Source organism: Zea mays, chromosome 1 (assembly GCF_902167145.1).
Source record: "Zea mays cultivar B73 chromosome 1, Zm-B73-REFERENCE-NAM-5.0, whole genome shotgun sequence".
In the NCBI taxonomy this organism is placed as follows: domain Eukaryota; kingdom Viridiplantae; phylum Streptophyta; class Magnoliopsida; order Poales; family Poaceae; genus Zea; species Zea mays.
In genome coordinates, this window is record NC_050096.1 from 279,197,827 (window position 1) to 279,220,988 (window position 23,162).

Sequence of the window (23,162 nt, forward strand, 5' to 3'; positions counted from 1 at the left end):
TATCTTATTTTTAACTCAAATTTGCTTTTGAATTTCAAACTTTTAAAATCTAATGCACGGACAATAATAAAACTCCAGCATGCATAGTCTTTTATTATTCTTTTAAGTCAATGCTTCAACTACGCAATGTACACAAAATTTATATTTAAAGAAAATATAGTCTAGTTAAAAGTGTGTTCAAAATTCAATAATTTATCACTTATTTGTGTTAAAGGTAAATAAAATCTTTAATAAGAGATCGTTTAACTTATTTCTTTTAAAGATTATGTTTAAATATATAATTTAACAAGGATACAAAGGATCTTTTCATTTGACTTTTTATTATAAAATATATTTATTTTAGGGGATACAACTTTAAGGGTAAGAAACGTTTCATTAAAAGGTATTCTAACTCCAAACCTTTGGAGAATTTTACCAAATTTCCAAGTTAAGTTTTTGAGGTGTTACAATGAGAAAAACAGTGGTGTCGTAGAAACATAAGTATCAATAGATGATGCTCAAATGGACAGCGATGTTTCACTGGCTACACCAATCTATTGATGGTGGACTCGCAGGCAAATGCCTGCCAGGCAACTCATCCTGGCCCCAGGCGTAGGAAATCCAACGCTTGGTGCCTGGGCCAGGCAACTTTTTGTGGCCACCATCCAAACAAGCCCTCAATTTCCTTTTCAACTTGTAGAATTTGTTTAAATATTGATTTTTTTTCTTTTTCAACTTTTCCTTTGCCTTTGCAGGGACCTAAAAACATTGATGATATGACCATTTGATACTTCCTCTAGAAGCCCAATTGTTGCTACATGGGAAGGCTATTTTGTTATTTTGGGGTGAACGTGGTTTACACTTGGTCACTTGCTAAAATTATTTGGTTAAACTGTGCAAATTGATGTCTGTGATATTGGCCGTTTACTGAGGTTATTTTGGTTGTTTGGAGCATGAACGCTATACAAAATATTTAAGGCCCTATTTGGATGCTTAGAATTGAATTTCATTCTAATAATCCTAATTTAGACACACATCAATTAAGAAAATACGGTTTTATACGGAATATATTTGTGTACTATTGTTAACCATATAGAGAAGATATGTATATGCTACATTTCTACTATAGGAGAGCGACCCTAAGAATGACATAACCTTACTTCAAAAAAAAAGAATGACATAACCTAGAGATACATAAATATATAAATCAATTTCCATCCCTCCACTCTATAATTTATGATAGTCTTATTTCACCGAATCTGGGCTTTATTTGGGCTATGATCTTCCTTTGGACTAACAACTGCTATACGTGGAGAAAGTTGAGAGGAGCAGCAGCCACTAGATGTGAATTGAGTGGCATCCGGAAGGCAAAAGTCACCCGTGACTTTTCTTCAGAAAGTCACGAAATCTGAACCGGAAGCCAATACCAGGAAGAACCTGAACTAGTTATTTGTAGTACGAACTATACTAGCTAAGTATAAAAGCTTCAAGAGATCGACACCGGTTCCTCGAAATCGCCTGTAGATTAGCCTCGCTGTTCTGTAGATGGGAACGAAGCCTCCAGAACCGTGTGGGGCTCGGGGTTGGGAGGACCAATGAGATTTTTTTTTCTAGAATCTGTTTGGGTAGCTCCCTTAACTTTGGGTTCATATAAAATAGTTTCATTTTACAAGAACATCGACAGCCTGCAGCGGCAGTGGTTGTAAATTTCAGCCGAACATGCCATTGTTTCCAACAATATCAAGGTGCAAAACTTTTGCGATGTATAAAATGGCAGAAATACCAGAACGGCGTCTGTCACCCTGAAAATTTGACAGAACCTGATGCGTACAGTGATTTCATTGGTTGGGAGAAAGGGGTGTTGCATGAACTCATCCTTTTGTAAGCATCTGACATTCTGATACAAGTGTAGCACCGTCTATAACTAGTGAGAAGGCTTTCGAAGCTTCTCTATGTTTTCTGAGCAAAACTAGCATTCTGAGAACCCCCCCCCCCCCCCCCCCCCCCCCCCAATGAATTGTGTAGTCGCGAACTCTATTCTCGAAGATGCTCGGCCCTAGATATCAGCCACATAAAGATTTGTACAATGTCATCTTCATCCATGAACATTTGCCAAAATTAGGCTCAATACTAACAGAAGACAAGCTTTTCGCTTTGCATTGTATGCATCTGATATGCTGAAGCCTAAAATCAATTGTCTCTCGACTCTTTTGGAAGTATCTCACGTCTCCACAACCTTAAAGGGAATCTTCGACCTGCAAACAAGCAAACTCAGATTCTGCTGGCTAAAACAGCAGCTGCTGTAGTATTTGTATAGGGAACATACCTCGTGGGCTTCTCCTTGAGAAGAATTTCAAAACCTCATCAATCAAAATTACCTAACAATTAGATGAAATTAGTCTGGAGAAACATTTGTTTTGAAAGATCTGGAATGATGTTAAGAGGAAAAGATACAAGAACACGACAAATGGTCGTGTCGTAAAACAATGCTATAAGCAAAACACATACTCGCTCTGGTCACACAGACATGCCATTCAGGACAATATTTGGTCAAACCTTAAAACTACAAACGTCAATGACTTCTAAATTATTTAGTTTTAAACCATGTAAGTTATTTGTGTGCATTCATATCCAAATTTACTTGCAACATCTCATAAAGAAGGATTTTAAGAATAAGTCTAGAAGAAATTACTGGTCAAAAAGATACACATTGAAGACTGCCCAAAGTCGAATGTGACAAGTATTTTTGACCGGAGAGAGTATCACCACAATTAATTGCATAACAAGTCAAGGTAGAAAGAGTACTAACAGGGAAGGATAGATAAAGAACAATTTTCCACTCAACCCACGACAATGGAGAGACCTGCATAAGTATATCACAGTTTATCCGATTTATTTTAACATAAATAAGATCAAAGAACCACTGAAGAACAAAGAAAAATTACTTACAGAGAAAAGGGCTGATAGTGGTTCAATGTACAGGACTGCTACATGAAGAAGCATGGTCAGAATAATAGACCCAACAAGCCACAGGTTACTCCATGGATGAATGACACTGCATGAGTGAAGCTACATTACTACAGATGTATTTTCGTACATGACATGATAGCCTTTTCAGAGAACTGTTATTCTCAAGCTCACAGAATGGGAGGGCCAAGACAAAACAAGCAGAATTTCATGCACCACAGGACATAAAAAAATCTAGATTTTGAAGAATGTCTACTTCCAATATCATAATTCAAATCACAAAAAAGTGAGGTACATTTTTCTGGCTCTGTGAAGATAAAAAACCTATGTCCTAAGTTTCAGTGTTCATGGGTGATGTAGAAAACATTGTATTCGAGGACAATGGTTGTGTGAGTACCTTAGATTGGATACATACGAGAATCTTTTACAAGTGAAAAGACAAGATGAACGAGGCACAAACACAAATAGTGGATGCAAACTGGCAATCTCTTATCTACAACCAAACTCAGGTGAATTTCAGGATCTTCAAACTTTTCAAATTTTAAGTATTAATATCTTTACTATTTTATTATAAATATATTCCTCCCTGAATTGTTATAGTATGGTATTACCTCCTTACTGGTTTAAATATAACACCACATAAATTAATTGCCATAGTGGCATTCTGGAAGCTCTCAGTGCCCAAAGCATCAACAAATTGTTACTGGAAGCAGCACCTTTTACAGCCTTACAGGTTACACCATTAACAGAAACCTTAAAACATAGTGGCAGTAATGAAGAACAAAGAGTTCTTACAGCAGAGATTGGTTTTCACTTAGGTTATTCAAGGCATTAAACATCTCAACGACAACAAGCACAGTCATTGAAACAGTTGATGGATGACGATCCTCAAATATACTGCAAGAATATGAAGTCTGCCTTGTAGAACATGAATCAAAGTTGACCTGCAAGGGTAAGAGAGAAGTTTGGAGTGTATAGAATAAGTAATGCATATTAGGTACCAGAAAAAATATAAATTAGACCATGAACTCATTCAGCAACCATGCAGAAAACATAATATGTAGAAAGATCAACGAACATCAGTCTGTATAGACTGAAACATAGTTGACCTATGAACACATGCAAACTAACTGCCATTCTGTGGTACTATTGCAGCGTGAGCCTATCCCGGTTGTTAACTAGGATCTTCGTTGTGAGTAATTTATTTTATTTCAAAATATGATACCTGGGTAAAGCCAATTCGCTGAACAACCATCAACTGATACATCAGAGACTATACAGGACTACCATGTTGAAGTACAAAGTTTTATTGGATTGTTGAGGATAACACTCACAGCAGGCCATGGAACAATAGTTCCAGTAAATACACACTGGCACCAATGGAAAAAAGGAAAACAACTCCAAATTCTCAACATACCAATTCAGAATATGGTAATTTAGGGCCATTATCAGAATAAACGAACCACCAAACAAAACCCGCTATAGTAGCAAGACCAACATAAGCTGCATTAGCAAATACAGAAGACAACAAACAAACGTGAGTCAAGAGACACTACACTTATCAGTAGGAATATATTGAATAATAAGTAGATAGAAGAAATGAACCTCCAATGACCAAATAACGGAAAAAGAGCCATCCACTAACCACAGCTTCATTAACCTGGGATGCAACAGAAAAGGACAATTGTTTAATATCTGAGATAGCAATTAGAAAATTAAACCACAGTAATTTTACTTGAAATCTGCATAAAAGCTTCTCCTATCCCATACGGTGTCAATATGATTCAGTTGCCTTGGCTGCCCAGATTTTAGGATGTGCCTCCAAAAAAATTCCAACCACTTATCTTGGCCTTCCTTTGAGTTTCAGGAGGCTGTCTGCTGGCAGTTTGCTGCCTTGGATCCAGAAAATTGCTGATAAGCTTCCTCATTGGAAAGCTGACCTTTTGAATCTGTCTAGGAGAATCACCCTTGTCAAGGCTGTGCTCTCTGCCATTCCAGTATATCTTCTTACTGCGCTCAATGTTCCTAAATGGAGTATCAAGGCCATTGACAAAATTAGGAGGAACTTTTTATGGAAGGGCCGAAGGGAGGCGAGAGGAGGTTGTTGTCTCATTGCTTGGGATAAAATTGCTAGGCCATTGGAATTGGGAGGCGTTGGCATTCCTAATCTCCTCACCATGAGCTGGGCTTTACAAATGAGATGGCTATGGCTTCAAAAGACAGACCAACCCTTCCAAACCGTGGGCTGGCATAGAACTCAACAATTCTTCAAAAGCTAGAGCCTTATTTTAGACTGATGTGCCTACAGATATTGGTAATAGGGTCACGACCATTTTCTGGAAAGATAAGTGGATTCATGGGTGTTCTGTGGTTGAGGTAGCTCCTTCAGTTGCTGCTGCAGTCCCTAAGAAGTTTCAGACCATTCGGACTGTTCAACAGGCCCTCCCTTCCTCCACTTGGGTGCAGGATATCAAGGGGAATCTCTCTTGCTGGTCTAGAGGAATTCTTACAGCTTTGGGACTTGTTAGAAGACTTTAAATTGCATGATAGGCCCCGACAGGCATGTGTGGAGGTTCTCTAACTCTGGGATGTTTTCCTCAAAGTCTGCGTACAGAGTCTTTTTCACTGGTGTTGTTTCCTTTGAGCCATGGAAAGGGATCTGGAGGAGCTGGGCTGCGCCTAAGTGTAAGACTTTCATTTGGCTTGCTATGAACAAGTGTTGGACAGCTGACAGACTAAAAAAGAGAGGGCTTGTCTTCCCTGTGAGCTGTGTCCTTTGTGATCAAGATGATGAAACAGTGCAACATATTCTCTCTAATTGTGTTTTTGCAAGACAATTCTGGCACTCTATCATCTCCCTTATTGGCCTTGCTGCTGTTGTTCCCAAATATAGCGATGTTTGCTTTGATGACTGGTGGAGAGAGGCCTCCTCCAAAATCGTCAAGGGGAAAAGTAAGGGATTTAACAGTTTAGTTATCCTTGGTGCTTGGAGTCTTTGGAAACATAGAATCAGATGTGTCTTTGATGGGGCTCGCCCTTCCATGAACACTCTAGTGGATGGGTTCAAGGAGGAGCTACACCTTGGCAGGTGCAAAAAATATGCAACCCTTTTTGATCCCGGTTGAAGGAGGGGGTCTCGAGGGGCCGGTGTGTTCAGGTGGTTGTAAGCGGCCTGGGTGTGCCTTGTGTATGTGTGTGTTAGAGGGTGTGTGTTTTGGGTGTGTTTCTTGTTTTCTTGTCTGGGCTCTAGCCCTTCTTTCTTCTCCTATTAATATAATGATACGCAGCTCTCCTGTGTATTTGAGAAAAAAAACTTACTTGAAATCACATGCCTAGCAATTCCTAGCCATTAATATAAACTCATGCATGTGGCAATCATCTAATTTGATATGTAGTCATCAAGAGCAAGTGGTTAGCAAATCTAGCCTCATGTATACAAGGATTTTGCTTAATGCAATATCCCAAAGATATATATAGCAGTATTCTTGTAGCCAAGTAATTTCAAGTGCAAATAAAAAGGCTCAGCAAGTCTGTTATACTGCAGCTCAGTTGACTAATCGAGTACCAACAAAATATGTGTTAATGCATAGTTTTAACAAAAGTTTAAGCAAAAGAAACCAACAGAAATCATAGATAGCTATTGATACTCAGATAGTCAGGTGCACAACCAAATGTGTAGTTGTTTATTACCTTTCGAGGCTTGACTGACATGATGTTGCCATCAGGCTTATTGAAACCAATTGCAGTTGCAGGTAATCCATCAGTAACAAGGTTCACCCAGAGTAGCTGGACCTGCAAATCAATGATGAAAAGGGTAAGCATAATTCACGTCCATAAATAAAAACAAGAGATACAAGTATACACTCACAGGTATAAGTGTGTCAGGCATCCCAAGCACTGCCGCCACAAAAATACAAACCACCTCCCCAATATTTGATGAGATCATGTATCGGATAAACTGCTTGGTGTTATTATATATGGCCCTTCCCTCCGCAACAGCCTATAAACAAATTGTAGAATAGGATTTGAATAAAGATCATCAACTGAAAATAAGAACTGATTGTTCTCATTATTTGTATATCATGCAATGAGAAATAATCTTACTGCAACAATCGTGGCAAAGTTGTCATCCGCCAAAACCATGTCTGAAGCACTCTGAGTTAGAGAAACATTACAAGTGCATTCAGTGATTAAATACATGAAACAACCATTATGGATAATTGGTCATCTAAGAAAGGGCAAGATTGATAATACGGAGCTTCACTCAGTTGACATTTGCTGATACACACAGCACGAAGACTATTTATATAGACTCAGCAAGATATTCATCACAAGTTGAATAAATACAGAAATGATTTCATTAACTGGTGCAAATGTCTTTCGACAGGAGAGCATGCAGGATCAGCTCTTACGAGCACATGACTGAGGTAGAGCCAATACCCCATGAGATTTTTTTCCCGAATACGTAGGAGTGTTGTGCATCATTATATTAAGAATAAAAGGAGGTAAACAACCCCAAGAACAAACAAAAACAAAACAGACCCACACCCACACACTCACGCACACACCCTAAGCCAAACAAACACTAGTGGGTCACTGGTTACAATATGAACAAGAAAACACAATCAACCTGGCTGATCCAAAGCTTGGAGAAAAGGCAATACTTTTGCTCCAGCCAAAGACCACATGACAGCCTCCTCCTTAGCCAATAAAGCCTCCCTATCTCACTCCATATTTCAAACTTCACTATGTAAGCAGTACAGTCTAACAATACAATGTTTTGCATGCCCATATACACGGTCTGCTGGAGATGACCTAAAAGCTACATGAATACCCCACAAGATTCATATAAAGCTATAGTCTGCTGTACAAGCTCCTTCCCTGAGTCGGTACAGTCAAGACTGGCTGGTTGAGACAGCTTTCGATGCCATTTGGGTCTTACTGGCAGTTTTTATCTCCAAAAGAATGGGACGCATTTTTTGTGAGTCTTGTAAAAGATTGGATTCTTCCTGCAAAATTTCTCTATGAACCCCCTGATGTATGCCAGGCGCCCTTGAAAGTAACACAGCTCCTCAAGGTATTGAGGATGCATTTAGAGTATGGCCTTGATTTTACTCAGGTCGATTTCTAAGTTAGTTGGCTAGATAAAATGGCTCAAATTTTTGTGTCTAAATCATACTAGTCATGGACTCATGGTAGTGCATTAGGAACCAGTTTTACAACAAAGGGGGGAAGGGGCTTATTTTACTTCTTAATACCTTAGCAACTGCAGTTCCTGATCCCATTGCTATTCCTATATCCGCTTTCTTTAGAGCAGGTGCATCATTGACACCATCTCCAGTCATAGCAACCTTGCACGTGGAAATGAAATACAGCTTAGTATATGGAAACAGATAATGGTTGGAGTTTGCCATGTCGTTACTGGGATAAAATAATTGGCCATTAAAGTAAATTTGGCATATTGACTATAATGATAGCTAAGGAACAGTGTCTGAGCTACATAAAAAGACCCATGCAATATTTAAAATAAAACCTAATGATAAAAGTGTCCTTCAAAAAATACATGCCACCAATTTTAGTTCGGTACCATGCTCTGATCCCATCATTGATAACTAAAGAACGACATGGTGGTTTGATGATAGCTATCATATATGATTGTTAACTTACCACTTCATTATGTGCTTGCAAGGCTTCAACAAGCATCTTCTTATGGGAAGGTTCCACTCTGCACAATCCAGTACAAATTATCAGGTTAGTGAGGGTGAGAACAATCGAAAGAACGGAGAACACCACTATGTGATATCATATTTCAATATGGTACCATTACATTATTTTAGAACAAATTTCAACATCAATTATAAGTGACTGCCCCATGTTGTTTATGTGCAGAAACATCCAAATCCAACTCAGTGTTGAGGCTGCTGCTAGGCCTCATTTTTCATATTCAAAGGCAGTTCTGGCATGTTTATGATGGCCAGCAAAGTAAGAATTGAAGATATTTTGCTCAGGAAGTCGAAATTGAGAAATAAAATCCTCTTCAATCAGAAATAATGAAATTCTGAATTGAAAAGGATATTTATTTTCTCACAGCCTATACAATGGTAAGCAAACTATAATGTACAGTACAAGAAGTAGCCTCTTGTTCCCATTTTTAACCAGAAACTTTTCAATTACATTATGTTCTGATTCCTTGAAACAAATACTACCTATGCATATGACCATTAACAAGCTACAAGAGAAACTTGATCTATTTCATACCTTGTAGACACTGTTAAGGCCCATATTAGCTGTGACTATATATATTCTACCAAGTCCTAAGGACTAATTGCTCTCTCTAATCCAAGGTTAGTGACATGGTACCAAAGGAGGTTAGGGTTAGGGCCTAATCTCCACATTTTTTCCCTCCTGCCGCCATCGCGGCCAACTTTCTCAGTCCGCCGTCACGGCCTTCTCTCCGGCCTCGTCAGGCCCCCCTCACCCGCCGGCACTACGAGCCACGTTGCAGCCGTCTTTCATGCCGGATCCGCACTGCAGGCCGCGCCGCCATCGTCTTCCGTGCCGGATCCACACCCTTTCGCTGGATCCGCGACGTCATGCGCCTTTCCGCGCCGGATCCGCCTAGACCATTCGACGTCGTCGTCTTCTGCCCTGGATCCGCGCCATCGTCCGCCATCTGCACGCCGGGTCCGTCCGCGTGGATCCTGTCGCGTCGGATCCGCCTGGACGCCTGTGTTCTGCGTCGTTCACCCTTTGTCGTCCGCACAGCATCACTCCGTCCGTGCAAGACCTGTCCTCCTGGGATCCGCCCGTCTCCAACTAGCGTCATCTCTGGTCAGGACCTATCCCGCGCAAACTGTTGGCCAGATCCGCTCGAGGCTGACCAGATTCAGGTCCATCCGCAGTGGTGCTTCCATTATTCATAGGCCTGCATCCTTTGTACGTCACATCAACTGATCATCATGTCAGTCAATGATATTGTGGTTAGTATCATCCTTGATGGTCAGAATTATCCAGAGTGGGCTTTCTGTGTTCAGACTGCTCTACGTGGTCATGGTATGCTTTTTCACTTAACTGAAGATCCTCCTGCTTTACGTGAGGATCGTAGCAATGCCGCAGACGTTAAAAGTTGGCAGATGAATGATGGCAAGGTGATGGCTGCCATGGTTAATAGCACTAAACCATCCATGATTATGAGCTTGTCCAAGTTCACCACTGCTAAAGCTATTTGGTAAAATCTGAAGGGCCGGTTTGTTCAAGGCAGTGGTGCTCTCTTACACACTATTATGCAGCAAACACGTGTTATTAAGCATAATGAAATGACTATTGATGAGTACTATTCTGCTTTTGATCGTTTGATGAGTTCTTTGCTATCTATGGTGCCAGCCTGTGCAACTAATCCATGTCCTTTACATACAGATTTGTTATGGGGGTTCGGGTTGGATATGACTCTCTTTGTGCACGATTGCTTCACAATTCTGATACTCTCACAATGACAAAGGCATTGTCTGATCTACTTACCGAAGAGACTCGCCTCAAAGCCTTGTCTTCTGCTACTGGTTCTAGCACTCACAGTGTGTTGGCTGCTACTCAAAAGTCCTATGTAGCAAGAAGTTATTCCTCAGTACCTTGTGAGCATTACAAGAATACTCATCGGTCTGAAAATTGTTTTGTTAAATTTCCAGAGAAGTTGGCTGATTTCCGTGCACGACGGTCAGCTCGTGGTCGTGGCATAGGTTCTGCACCTAGAGGTTCAGTTGCTATTGCTTCTACTTCACCAGCTACAACCTCCTCATCGTCTTGGGCTCTTGACTCAGGAGCCTCCTTTCATGTGACATCTGATCAGTCACAGTTAGTCTCTTCTTCACCCGTTACAGAAGATGCCTCTGTTCAGTGTTCAGATTGCACATGGTACTTTATGCCATATAACCCACAAGGGTTCTTTTTGCACTCCTCAGTTTACTGTTCCTAATATATTTTTTGTTCCTGAGTTGTCTATGAATCTTCTCTCGAATAAATTACAGACCAAAATTGTTTTGTTGGATTTGATGACTCATCTTGTTTTGTATAGGATCGTCGCACAGTGGCTGTGATTGGGACTTGTCGTCGCCGTAGCACTGCTCATCGCCTCTACATCCTCGATAGCTTGCACCTTCCTTCATCCACTTCATCATCTTTGGCTCGTGTGCTTTCTGTAGTTTCAATCCATGCTGCCTCTTTTGCCCAATGGCATCACCATCTAGGTCATTTGTGTGGCTCGCGTCTGTCCACTTTAATAAAATCAGGTTGTTTAGGTCGTACGTCATCTGAGTCTAGCTTTCATTGTAAGGGTTGTCATCTTGGAAAACAAATACAACTTACTTATTTTACCAGTGATTCTAATTCTGCTAGACCATTTGATCATGTTCACTCTGATGTTTGGGGCCCAGCTCCTTTGGTTTCAAAAGGTGGAAATAAATAATATGTTATTTTTTTATGATCATTCTCGTTACACTTGGATTTATTTCATGTAACGACGTTCTGAGTTGCTTTCTATCTATAGGTCTTTTGCTCGCATGATTCACACCCAATTTTCTGTTCCTATTAAAAAATTTCGCTCTGATTCTGGTGGTGAATATTTATCCAATTCTTTTCGACAATTTCTAACTTTAGAGGGTACTCTTGCACTGCTTATGTGCCCTGGTGCACATGCTCAAAATGGTGTTGCTGAACGCAAGCATCGTCATGTCATAGAAACTGTTCGCACCCTTTTGATATCTTCTTTTGTCCCCTCACATTTTTGGTGCGAAGCAGTGTCTACCATTGTCTGCCTCATCAATAGACAACCATCATCAGAACTCTCAGGGAAGACTCCTGGTGAAGTTCTTTTTAGAACTCCTCGCTATGACCATCTTAGAGTTTTTGCATGTACATGCTACGTGTTGTTAGCCTCTTGTCAACGGACTAAATTAACTGCTCAATCTATTGAGTGTGTTTTTCTTGGATATAGTCCGGAGCACAAAGGCTATAGATGTTATGATCCTTCAGCACGTCGCATTCATATTTCATGTGATGTGAGTTTTAATGAAAATCGACCTTTCTTTTATAACTCACTCACATTCATCTTCTTTTTTGTACATAGTCCATCTCTTTCATGTGCCTTCCTCCCAGCCATGCTCATTCAGCTGGGTCTTCATCTTTCACTACACCATCGTCTACCACATCCTCACCTGATGTTCTCATTCCCATTACAAATCCTTCTACCTCAACACCCACTTCACACTTCACTTCTAAACCACCAATTACCAAAACCTACATTCATCGTCCTCGCACTCGTCCCATGGCTGGTACTGATGGCGAACCTGTTGTTGATGTTTGTACTAACAATGATGACTCTCCAGTTGTTTCTGATGATCTACAAATTGTTGATGGGTCACAATTTGCTGATTTGCTACCAAATCACCAGGGATATCATCTTCGTGATCGTAGTACAATTGAACCTCTAGATCGCTATGGATTTCGTTGTGTTGCTGTTGTAATTGTTGAACCATCTAATTATCATGAAGCTTCTGGTATTCATGAATGGCAGCTTGCTATGCAAGAAGAGTTGGACGTTCTTGATCGAACAGGTACTTGGGATCTTGTTCCTTTACCATCACATGCAGTCCCTATAACATGTAAATGGGTCTTTAAGATTAAGACTAAATCTGATGGCTCAGTTGAGCGATATAAAGCTCGTCTTGTAGCCAGAGGTTTTCAACTGACTCAGGGTCTAGATTATGATGAAACCTTTGCACCGATCGCACATATGACGGTTGTTCGTACTTTGATTGCTGTTGCAGCATCTTCTTCATGGATTATCTCTCAGATGGATGTCAAAAATGCTTTTCTTCATGGTGATTTACACGAAGAAGTTTATATGGACCCACCACCAGGAGTTGATACTTGATATTTCTTCCGGCCATGTCTATCGTTTGTGTAAAGTTTTATATGGATTGAAACTTCATGCTTGGTTTCAAAGGTTCGTCGCTGTCGTAAGGGCTGCTGGTTTTACCTCTAGTGATCATGATCCCGCATTATTTCTTTATTCCTCTTCACGAGGGCGCACCTTGCTCCTATTATATGTTGATGACATACTGATTACGGGTGATGATCCAAAACATATCTCTCAAGTAAAACAACATCTTATGAACAGTTTAAGATGTCTGATTTAGGCCCTCAAGATATTTCCTAGGGATTGAGGTATTATAATCTACAAAGGGCTATTATCTCTCACAATCTAAATACATCCAAGACATTATTGCTCGCTCTGGTCTTACTGATAGTCGTACAACTGCAACACCCATGGATATTCACTTACAACTTTGTCTGAATGATGGTTCACCACTACAAGATCCATCCAGATATCGGCATATAGTCGGCAGTCTAGTCTATCTCACTATCACTCGACTGGATATTGCACATTGTTCATATTCTGAGTCAACTTGTCTCTGCGCCTACTTCAGTGCATTATGGTCACTTGCTTCGTGTATTGAGCCATTCAAATGATCCTATGAAGCATGAACATACAAAACATATTGGTGTTGATGTTTTCTTCACGCGGTCTCATTGTCAACAGAAAACTATTGCTCTTTAACATGTGCCCTCAGAAATGCAAGTTACAGACTTCTTCACAAAAGCACAAACAAGAGAACAACATCGTCTCAAATTGTTCAAACTCAATGCTTCAGATCCTCCGCTTCCACCTTGAGTTTGAAGGAGGTGTTAAGGCCCATAATGGCCCATATTAACTGTGACTATATATATTCTACCAAGTCCTAAGGACTAATTGCTCTCTCTCTAATCCAAGATTATTGACAGACACCACATCACTATTATTTTGTTTTAGATTATTCTCTTGTGTGGTTATAACTAATCTTTCAACATTGATACAACCCCTTGTCTAATGCATGTGCAATCAGCAAGCGCCAGATTGCATAAGAATTTGACCATCATAACTGTGTTATTGTGCACTCAGGCAGCTTTTATAGCTTTCAAAATTCAAATTGTAAAAAGCTCAGGAATGATCTGGGGTGATGTGTTCAAAAGCATTTTTCATCCACCAAAATAATTCCTGACATTCTGCATTGTCCTTTTAGCTTCACAGTTCAATACCACTCAGAGGAATAGCTGCTCTGACTTATCTAGAAGACAATGGTATGAATCACCTTGAAAACAGAACCATCCTTTGTAATGCGTTTGTCCTTTCCAAAGGAGGCAATCCTTCAAATTCTGATGCTGTATAGGAATACCCTGAAAAGTCATTCAAGTGCTCAAAAGCACCAATTTGCCGACACAGCGATTCTGCTGTAGACTAAAAGAGTGCGTATTAATTTTCTCACCAGTAGCAAAAGTACTCAAAAGTTAAGCCAAGACTTCACCAACCTTGTTATCCCCCGTAACAACTATAACACGGATCCCTGCAGACATACAAGAGTGGATAGCATCCCAAACTTCTTCTCTTGGTGGATCAAGCATCCCAACCTAAACAAGTACGAAAAGAAATGGTTTCATAAATAAAAAAAGGGCAGACCCAATGCTGGAGGCTCCCACAATAGTGGGGTTTGAGGAAGGAATAAACTGAGACAAGCTTTACCCCGCAAATGCGGAGAGGCTGTTTTGAACCTACGACTACGATCTGGTGACTCAGTGATACAACTCTCACCACTGCACCAGATCTTCAAATGGTTTCATCATTAGCTAAATTATTATCATACGCAATAGAAACAAAAGGCAAACCACATTACAACAAGAAAAAAATGTAACAGAAAACAAAGAGAGGAAGCAGCAGGAGAATGATAAACCATACCAATCCTATAAATGTGAGGTTGGCCTCATCACCATAACAAATACTTTGTTGACCAGCTGGCATCCGTTTTAATGCTAATGCTAAGCACCTTAGCGTGTCTTTCCCTGCAAAACTAGAGTTCCAAGAGCATTTAGCATATTTATACTATGCCTAAAACTATAATATATGTTTTAAAAGTATTCAATCTAAATGAAGTTTACAAATGCACGAAAACAGAACATAGAATCAGAACAGAAAGTATTTTCTCCAGCATTGGGTCTGCCCTATAATATATGTTATTTTCAATAACACTTTGGTAGGGGACCTTGATTATTTTCTCCTTGATTATTGAATCTAAGGAGAAAATAATCAAGGTCCCCTACCAAAGTGTCAGAAATATATCTATGTTGATATTTTGTTTTCGAGAACATGCAAGAGAGTCATGTGTCATTATATTAAGAAGAAATACATTGATATGAGCTGGATATTTCAATATTATACTATTATAGTAAGATTCCATAAAAGCATGGAATGTAGCTTACCTTAAGAGTTAAGACAAATAACATATGAAAAAGGCTAACCTTTGAAATCTAGCTTCCAACTCGTTACGAATGTCCATAGTCAATGGTACTGAAGAACCATCGTCATTGCACAATATATGTGTGCATCTGGCCATTATACTTTCAGGGGCACCTTTTGAAAACATAATTTCTTGGTGTTTTCTACTGCAGAGGACACTCATCATTTTGCGGTCTCGGGAGAACTCTAAAACAGATATCTAAAAAATCATAAAATAGAGAATGAATTTTGAAAATATAATAAATATCAAGAAATAGAATATAAAGAATAGAGGCTGATTATATGTATAAAAAAAATATTTTGCCCACATGCCTACACTAGTTTACAAAAATGTTGAGTTGTTGACATGACGAGTAGATAAGACAATGTTTATGCAGATAGGTACTTAGACAGTTGAAATCTTCCAGAATATGGGAGGAACAATTGTTGACATTGTTGGGGCTTTAGAGGCTCTTGCATACTGGTTAGTACAATTAAAATAAAATAATTGTTGCTCTTCTATTCCACGTCTGAGACCCAAAAGAGGCTCAACGCGAGGGGGTATTGGAATATAATATAAGTGAATTTTCTACCTCTTCCTATCAGCTTAAACTTTTTGGGTTGATCTGGTTGTTGCATGCAACTTAATATTCGTTCGTGTGAATCTTAATAGTACGGTTAACTGACAAAGGTTGATTAGGCATGTGGAAAATTTTAAAGCATTTGACAACAATGAACAATGAAAGCAGTGTCAATAACACTATATGGTCTAACTAATCCTACTATGCATTTGAGGAACCGTGTTTGCTTGGGAGGGACTAGTGACCAAGGTGCAGAATGACGAGCAATTAAGATGCCAAATGCATTCATCAAACCTAAGTTCCTAGGAAGCATTTGAAGGCCATGAAGTTATAACGACTTGACTAGAAAGCCATTCAAAACCTCTTGTTTTATTTTGCCTATTCACTGAAGGAGCCATTTTCTAACATCTAAAATATACTAGAAAGAATTAGTTCATGGTCAAAAGATATTCCCATAAGAAAATACAGATGGTGATCTTTAAGGGAGTCACAGATACAGCAAGGTTGCAGTACAGAAGAAATATAACATTTTTTCTTCTTAATATAAAGATACACAGCTCTCTTTGTGTTCGAGAAAAGAAAAAATATAGCAATTCAAACAAGATGAGGGTAACAACCTTTCTAAACTGGTTTTCCCAATAATGGTTGCAGTATGATGCACGCTCGTGCTTAGTTAGCATGTTGAGGGATGAAGGCATTGAGTCAAAACCAGGAAGACCAACCTAAGAGTAATGTACAAAACGAACATTAAAATTTCAATGAAGTTCATAAATCCTGTGAAAGCAAAAGTGCACAGATGTTTATCTATATGCAGTAACTGACCTTCTCCACCAGCACACGCAGAGCAACTTCAGTGGACTCTCCAATTTTTTCATAAGATTTTTTATCAGGATTGTATTGTAGAGTGGACTCGTTGCAAAGAGCTGAACACATAGCAAGATGGAGGAGACATGGTGATTGAGGGGGAAACTCTAACTGCAACAGATGAAAGTCCTTTAGTTAGTTATAAAACCCTAAATCCAAAAAAGACTTACAACTATACTTGTGTGATAACATAGGTGGTGTAACAGGTGGCTAGATACACATGCTGTCCAAAAAAATCAAGTACCCATCCAAAAGGGCATGTAATGGAATCAGTCCACCTGCTCTGCTGAGAAGTTCATAGAATGAGAAAAAACTTCATACTAAACTCAGCCTCTCGCACTGGTAAGTAGCAGGGTAGAAGGCTTTATTAATTGTGGCCTTGTGGGCACGAAATACACTACCAATCACTCTGTTCCGTTTCCCTAGTGAAAACCATTCATTGATGAAACTGGACTTCTCTGAACAAAGTGCTAAAATCTCCAAGAGGGGTGTGATGAGCCATTTCACGTGCTAATATATCTACTAAATGCAAGCATTTTTCTCTCCCCAAATTGAAGAAAACATATCTTGTGTTCAATAATGCAGGTTTTCAGATTTTTTGCACTATAGAAATCCCAGAAATTGATGGAACTATAGAATATGCTAATTACCTGCAACCCATCAGCATCATAAATAAAACCATCAGGAGCAAATGTTGTCCCACTAATGGAGTACTCATCAGTCATTGGTCTCTGGTGCACAGACCGCACAACACACACCTGTGATGTTAAAAACACTTTTTAGCCCAGGCACATGAAAAACAATTAATTAAAAGAGCCTATCGTATTTCAGAATTCAGATACATATCATACTGAGCACCTGTATATGCAACAAGGATAACATAATGGAAACGAGTAAATAAAAGAGAAACATATCACCTTTGACACAGACATCATGTTTGTTGTAAGGGTACCAGTTTTGTCACTGCAAATGACTGTTGTGCATCCTAATGTCTCGACAGAGGGAAGTGACCTGACAATGGCGTTCAAGCGAGCCATTCTCTTGGTACCAAGAGCTAAGCACCTAGAAGAAAAACAAACAAATGATTTATGAGGTTTACTTCAATGTGGAAGGAATGGAGTACAACCCCACATCTAACCAAACATGATCTTGGGACAACCAAGAAATTGTTTCACAAGAAACTCACGTTGTTACCACAGCTGGGAGACCTTCTGGAATAGCCGCAACGGCAAGAGCAACAGCCACCTATTAAACGAAAAACAGCAGAACACATGTTTTGAGAAAAAAAAATATTAAGAGCAAAATGCAAATGATAAGGATGATTCACATAAACATACACTCACAGTTGCGGCAGTAATTTAAAAAATCAACTAAAATGGTGTATTATAGTGATGAATTATTTATTATCAGCTCTGGTCATAAGTTGTTGAAGATGCATAACATGTAGTGCAAATAATGGTCACAAAAATATAAAGGTGTGAAGAAGATTTTTGACAGGATCAGTTGACTTGGTAATAAACTAGAGAATCATGTGTTGTACCTACACAATGAAGTAAAAAAACTAACAAAGAAACATGATAAGAAGACATCCTCCAGAATTTCCTAAGAGGGGAGAAACCGAACCCTTTTGGAAGGTACTCGCACACAATCTAAGACTAAGAGTACCCGGGTTTGAGGGCTGGTGGGCATCCTCACAGACGGAGGCACTACAAAGTACCAACCAAGCTATTGGTTGGTTCCCTGTAAATGTAATTATCCTATAAAACCATAGTACCATACCACACACGCCTTAGACCGGCCGGAAAGGGCCTCCCCGTGATTATGCCCTTAAGAAGTTTGTGTCAGCCTTCAAACCTGGAACAGTGATGGGTTTCATCAACCCCCGGATTTCAATAGTATAGCCAGTGTAACTCCGGATAAGTTGGCACACTGCATGCATCTTGCAATCAATAATATATATTAACTTACTAAGGCCTGTCAACCCAACTTCAAGAGCTATGGTATCTCAGTGTGAGTTTTCGCCTAAAAAGGTCACCATACGTGCCACCAGAGAACATTATAATGAAAAGAAGCACATCATATATATGAACAAACAACACGATAAAACACAGTCCATTTCTGAAAGGAATTATAGAATCTAAACGGCTGTCTTTTGTGGAAGAGAAGCCTGTGAACTATAGTCAAGGTAGACAGTGCAACCAACTAGACTGCAAATGTGGTCCCAAAGAATGATCAGTATGGCCAAATAATGTATCCTGGCAGCAGACACATACATACACACACTTCAATTTACAGCACAACTTCCAAGTGTTCAACCTAATAAATAAGATAGTACATGCTAGACAGGAGATTAACCCACACTGATCGAATGTTACAGAAATGTAAGTTGAAACATAGGAGCAACAGCATACCTTAAAATAGTGGATGGCACCCCTAACAAAGCCACCATGAGAAGGATCTCGGAAATGTCCGATATTTACAACCCAAACAAGTATGCAGATTCCTGCTATCACCTGCAAAGATAATTGTGTTACGGATAAGCTTCAAAAGTCATTTGAACTGCACAATTTGTCTGGACTCTGGAACAAATGGCTAAATGCAGGGGCCGGCATTCAACAGAATAAATATTCCATTTCTTTTTTACACTAATATTTGACAACAATATGATTGTGTAATAACGCTGCAGCTTCTAATGATAAGTTAAACATTAAGATCCAGGAAAGAACATTAAACTAATGCTGCTCAGATTGTATAATGTCATCAGTCTCTCGATAGTAGATACTAGATACATAAAATGTTTCAATGATCATTTCAGTGCTAAATTTCCATGTCATAGTATTTCTTGGTTTCGGAAGTAAAAACAACTCACAACTTGTTGAAAGGACCATGATCACCTTTGCCAAAAAAGTACCAAACTCGTCAAGCTTTTTCTTCAACGGCGTTGCTTCCTGTAATATTGTGAGATTTTTAACTGTGAGCAGAATAATCACCATATAAATCGAGGGGTGAGGCTACAATTAATCAAATTACAAATAGGCATACAAGTTGCAACATAAAAGGAAGGTAAAGTTTGAATGAAGTTAAATAAAAACTCAGCAGGTGGGGGAAAGACCGCCCTCACGGTATTTCACTAAGAGCTTAGTCGGAGCCCGGCCAAGAAAAGCCACAAAAGTTGCCCCCTCATACATGGGGATCCCGCCCACTATGGTTCAGACCTTGACTCGTTCTTTGAGGCCCAACCCACACGACCAACCCCTTACATGAGGCCTCGCCCAAGGTCGGTTCACCCATACCGACCAAGGGAACCAGCGAGTGACTTTTTTTAACCTCGGCCTGAAATTCGCTCCCACTGGGAGTCGAAGCCAGGGCCTAAGAAGTGCTACTCATACTACCTGACCAACTCAATCACATAGTTCAATTCTAAGAAATATAAGTGTTAAATTACTTACATCCTCTGTTCTTAGCATAGCATCACGTATACTTCCCATTGCAGTATTAGAACCAATCCCAATAACGATTGCTCTTGCTCTACCAGCTACAACAACAGTGCCCTGGGAAACAACAGCACAAACATAGAATTCTTAGAGGGGGCAATGAAAGTTGGAAGAGTAAAAAGATAATATAGATGTTTTAGAATGTGCATATTCAAATATCATTTCAGCACAATTACTAGGAACTCAAGAAAAAAACTAGGGTTAACTGATCGACACCATTACAATTGTCACGTTTCTGAGTTCTACAGTTAGTATTATTCATCTATAAGGAATCATGCCACCACAAGATTTCATGTACCTAAAACAGCCACTTTATACATTTAGGACAATGTTGGTCCCATTACAAGCAAATTGTATTCTCATATGGCCCAAAATGCCTCTGCTACTCCCATCTCCCTCCACTCACTGACATGTGGCCCCATGCATCACCCCCTACCTACCACCTGAGCCCCCACTGCCTGCTCCTCTCATGATCAGCATCTGCCTCCTGCCCCTCCTCCCATGGCCATCCTCCACCTGCTCCAGCTGCCGGGGCTCGGGGATAACCCATGCCACCTCCGTCGCCTCCTCTCACCCGACAACAAAGCTAAACTGACCCTCGAGAATGCTTACAGCTCTGAGCTTCAACTCATGCACAGCCCAAACAGTGGAACCAGCAATTGGGAGCACAACATGTGGGGCGCGGCACCAGGTTGACGTGCAGATACGGCTCAGCAAAACTAGTGGTGCAGCAAGGCTGGCATGCAATGCAGTGAAGCCAGCGAGCAAGGAGGCATAGTGCATGGGGACGGTGACCGGGGATCACTGGCGCGGCAAGGCTTCAGACCCAACACACAGTGAGGCCACAAATCGGGGCGGTGCAATGGGCAGGACCGCTAGCCATCAAGCGTAGCGGCTCTGGAGCTGGCGAGCAGAGGAGCAGGGTGCCATAATGAGGGCAGTGTGTGGCGCAAGGAAGGTTGTCGCTCGAAGCTCGTCCAAACCAGTTGTGCGCAAGGGGCCACACTCAGTTAATGTTGACTTTAACCGTGGCTTGGTTGTTGCAAGAATCAGCAAGAACTGTGGTGACGAGGCAGGTATGGGAGCGGGTGTGTGACATCGTCAAGTTTGGGGGCCTAGCGCCGTATGGAGGAGTCCATGGAAAATGACGGCCAAGCCAAGAGCATACGGATAAGCTCCATCCTTAGCGGCCATGCTCATCCACGCGACAGACACTCCACGCCGTACTACCTCCATGAGAAAGAGAGAAACGGAGATTGTGTTATCATGGCCATTGGCCAGACTCAAAGGTGGCATGAGCAAAGAGAGCGAGGGTGGCATGAGGAAGAAGAGAGCAAGTAAGACAGGTATTTTCATCCATACAAAACCATAACCCAAAAGATAGTCAAACAACGAAGCAAACGTACAGTGTGGCATTGATCCAATTTTCTACATATTGCAGTGGCATGGTTCCAAATAGATGAATTGTAGTGGTAGAACTAAAAAGAGGCATGGAGCAAATTACAACAAAAACAACGCCTTTTAGTCCCATGCAAGTTGGGGTGGGCTAGTGTTAAAATCCAACATAAGCTACAAATCAAGGTCCAGGCACATGAATAGCTTTTTTCCATTCGCTCTTATTCAAGGCTAAATACTTGAATAAATTCCATCATTTCAAGTCTCATTTTACTACCTTTTCCTATGTCAGCTTTGGTCTTCTCTTGCCTCTCTTCCCTTACTATCTCTACTACTATGAAGAATGTAAGGGGGTAGGCTGCCACCCCGTTCTGCCCCTCCCTCGTTCTGCCATCCCCGTCCGTTATTGTCGCAACAAAAAAAAATGCTGCTAGGCTCAGGAATCGAACCCTGGATGTCTTAAGCAGAACGCCTAAGCTCCCACCCACTAGCCAACTCGACTCATGTTAATTTATATTCAACCTCAACTACGAGGTCTAAGTGATGAGATAATTCATGCTTAGTTTTTCATTTGGTGACCCTGGTATGTATAATTTTTTACCCACTCTGGTATTTTTAACAACAACTTACATACTTGCAGGTGATAGACTATTACATAAGTTTAATAAAATCTCAAAAATTACGCATCAGGGGGCATAGTTCACATGGAAAATTGAGCATTATAAAAAATAGTTCACATGACAAACTTGCGCGGCAGGAAAAAAACGTGGATTAGTTCACATGGAAATTTTACTCGAAAAGGTGGTTTAGTTCACATGAAAAAAACGCAGGAGGAAAAATGTGGATTAATTACATAGTAGTTTTATATATTTAGGCTCCTTCGAAATGCAGAAATTTTAGAAAAAAATCGATTTATGATAAAGCCAAAAAGATACCCCATTTAAGCTTAATTTTCTGCATTTTACCAAAAATTGTCTGAAATCATCTACTTGGAGGACTGCGTCCTTTGTCATCTATAGTCAATAATGGAAGGCATGTTTTTTTCCTTGCCATTCACAACAGTCGAGGAAAAGCTTGAGTTGTATTGCAACATTAGGGTCGTAGTATATGATGTGATATCTGTCTCATAATTGTGATAGGTATTTTTAACAACAACTTACACACTTGCAGGTGATAGACTATTGCATAAATTTAATAAAATCTCAAGATCATCTAAAGTGCCAATCTGGATGTCGTGTCCACATAGAAAATGCTTTTCAGTTCAACTTTCTAAAGCGAGACGGTGATGTTGAAACTAAAACAGACGAGCTATATCCAATTAAAGACATGTCACAAATATGTAGTGCCGAATGAAGGGTTTTACTTTACCTAGACCATGACATGGTAAATATGAGTTTGAAATTTACACGGTTATTGTTTGCATGTATTTTATTTTTTATGCAATATTTATAATTGTTTTGTAGGTGTATCCAATTAAAGACATGTCACAAATATGTAGTGCCTCCTTGTCTCCCTCTCCTC

At 40.0% G+C, this 23,162-nt stretch overlaps 1 protein-coding gene across 1 annotated transcript in view; it reads right to left on the bottom strand.

The window, feature by feature from the left end:
- Positions 1-1,724: 1,724 nt before the first annotated feature.
- LOC103643958 (calcium-transporting ATPase 3, endoplasmic reticulum-type) overlaps positions 1,725-23,162 on the bottom strand; it is a 32,105-nt gene continuing 10,667 nt past the window's right edge. Inside the window, exons 11-34 of the mRNA XM_020546917.3 lie at positions 20,202-20,303; positions 19,647-19,700; positions 19,164-19,265; positions 17,939-17,997; positions 17,670-17,814; positions 17,403-17,510; positions 16,711-16,863; positions 16,506-16,610; positions 15,331-15,527; positions 14,771-14,882; positions 14,347-14,445; positions 14,130-14,275; positions 8,614-8,671; positions 8,205-8,297; positions 7,051-7,101; positions 6,815-6,946; positions 6,637-6,738; positions 4,552-4,606; positions 4,364-4,449; positions 3,742-3,890; positions 2,929-3,034; positions 2,789-2,842; positions 2,306-2,357; positions 1,725-2,234 (exon numbers count right to left, since the gene is read on the bottom strand). Of these exons, the coding sequence (XP_020402506.1) occupies positions 2,170-2,234; positions 2,306-2,357; positions 2,789-2,842; positions 2,929-3,034; positions 3,742-3,890; positions 4,364-4,449; positions 4,552-4,606; positions 6,637-6,738; positions 6,815-6,946; positions 7,051-7,101; positions 8,205-8,297; positions 8,614-8,671; positions 14,130-14,275; positions 14,347-14,445; positions 14,771-14,882; positions 15,331-15,527; positions 16,506-16,610; positions 16,711-16,863; positions 17,403-17,510; positions 17,670-17,814; positions 17,939-17,997; positions 19,164-19,265; positions 19,647-19,700; positions 20,202-20,303 (2,385 nt within the window). The 3' untranslated portion in view covers positions 1,725-2,169. The remainder of the gene's footprint in view (positions 2,235-2,305; positions 2,358-2,788; positions 2,843-2,928; positions 3,035-3,741; positions 3,891-4,363; positions 4,450-4,551; positions 4,607-6,636; positions 6,739-6,814; positions 6,947-7,050; positions 7,102-8,204; positions 8,298-8,613; positions 8,672-14,129; positions 14,276-14,346; positions 14,446-14,770; positions 14,883-15,330; positions 15,528-16,505; positions 16,611-16,710; positions 16,864-17,402; positions 17,511-17,669; positions 17,815-17,938; positions 17,998-19,163; positions 19,266-19,646; positions 19,701-20,201; positions 20,304-23,162) is intronic.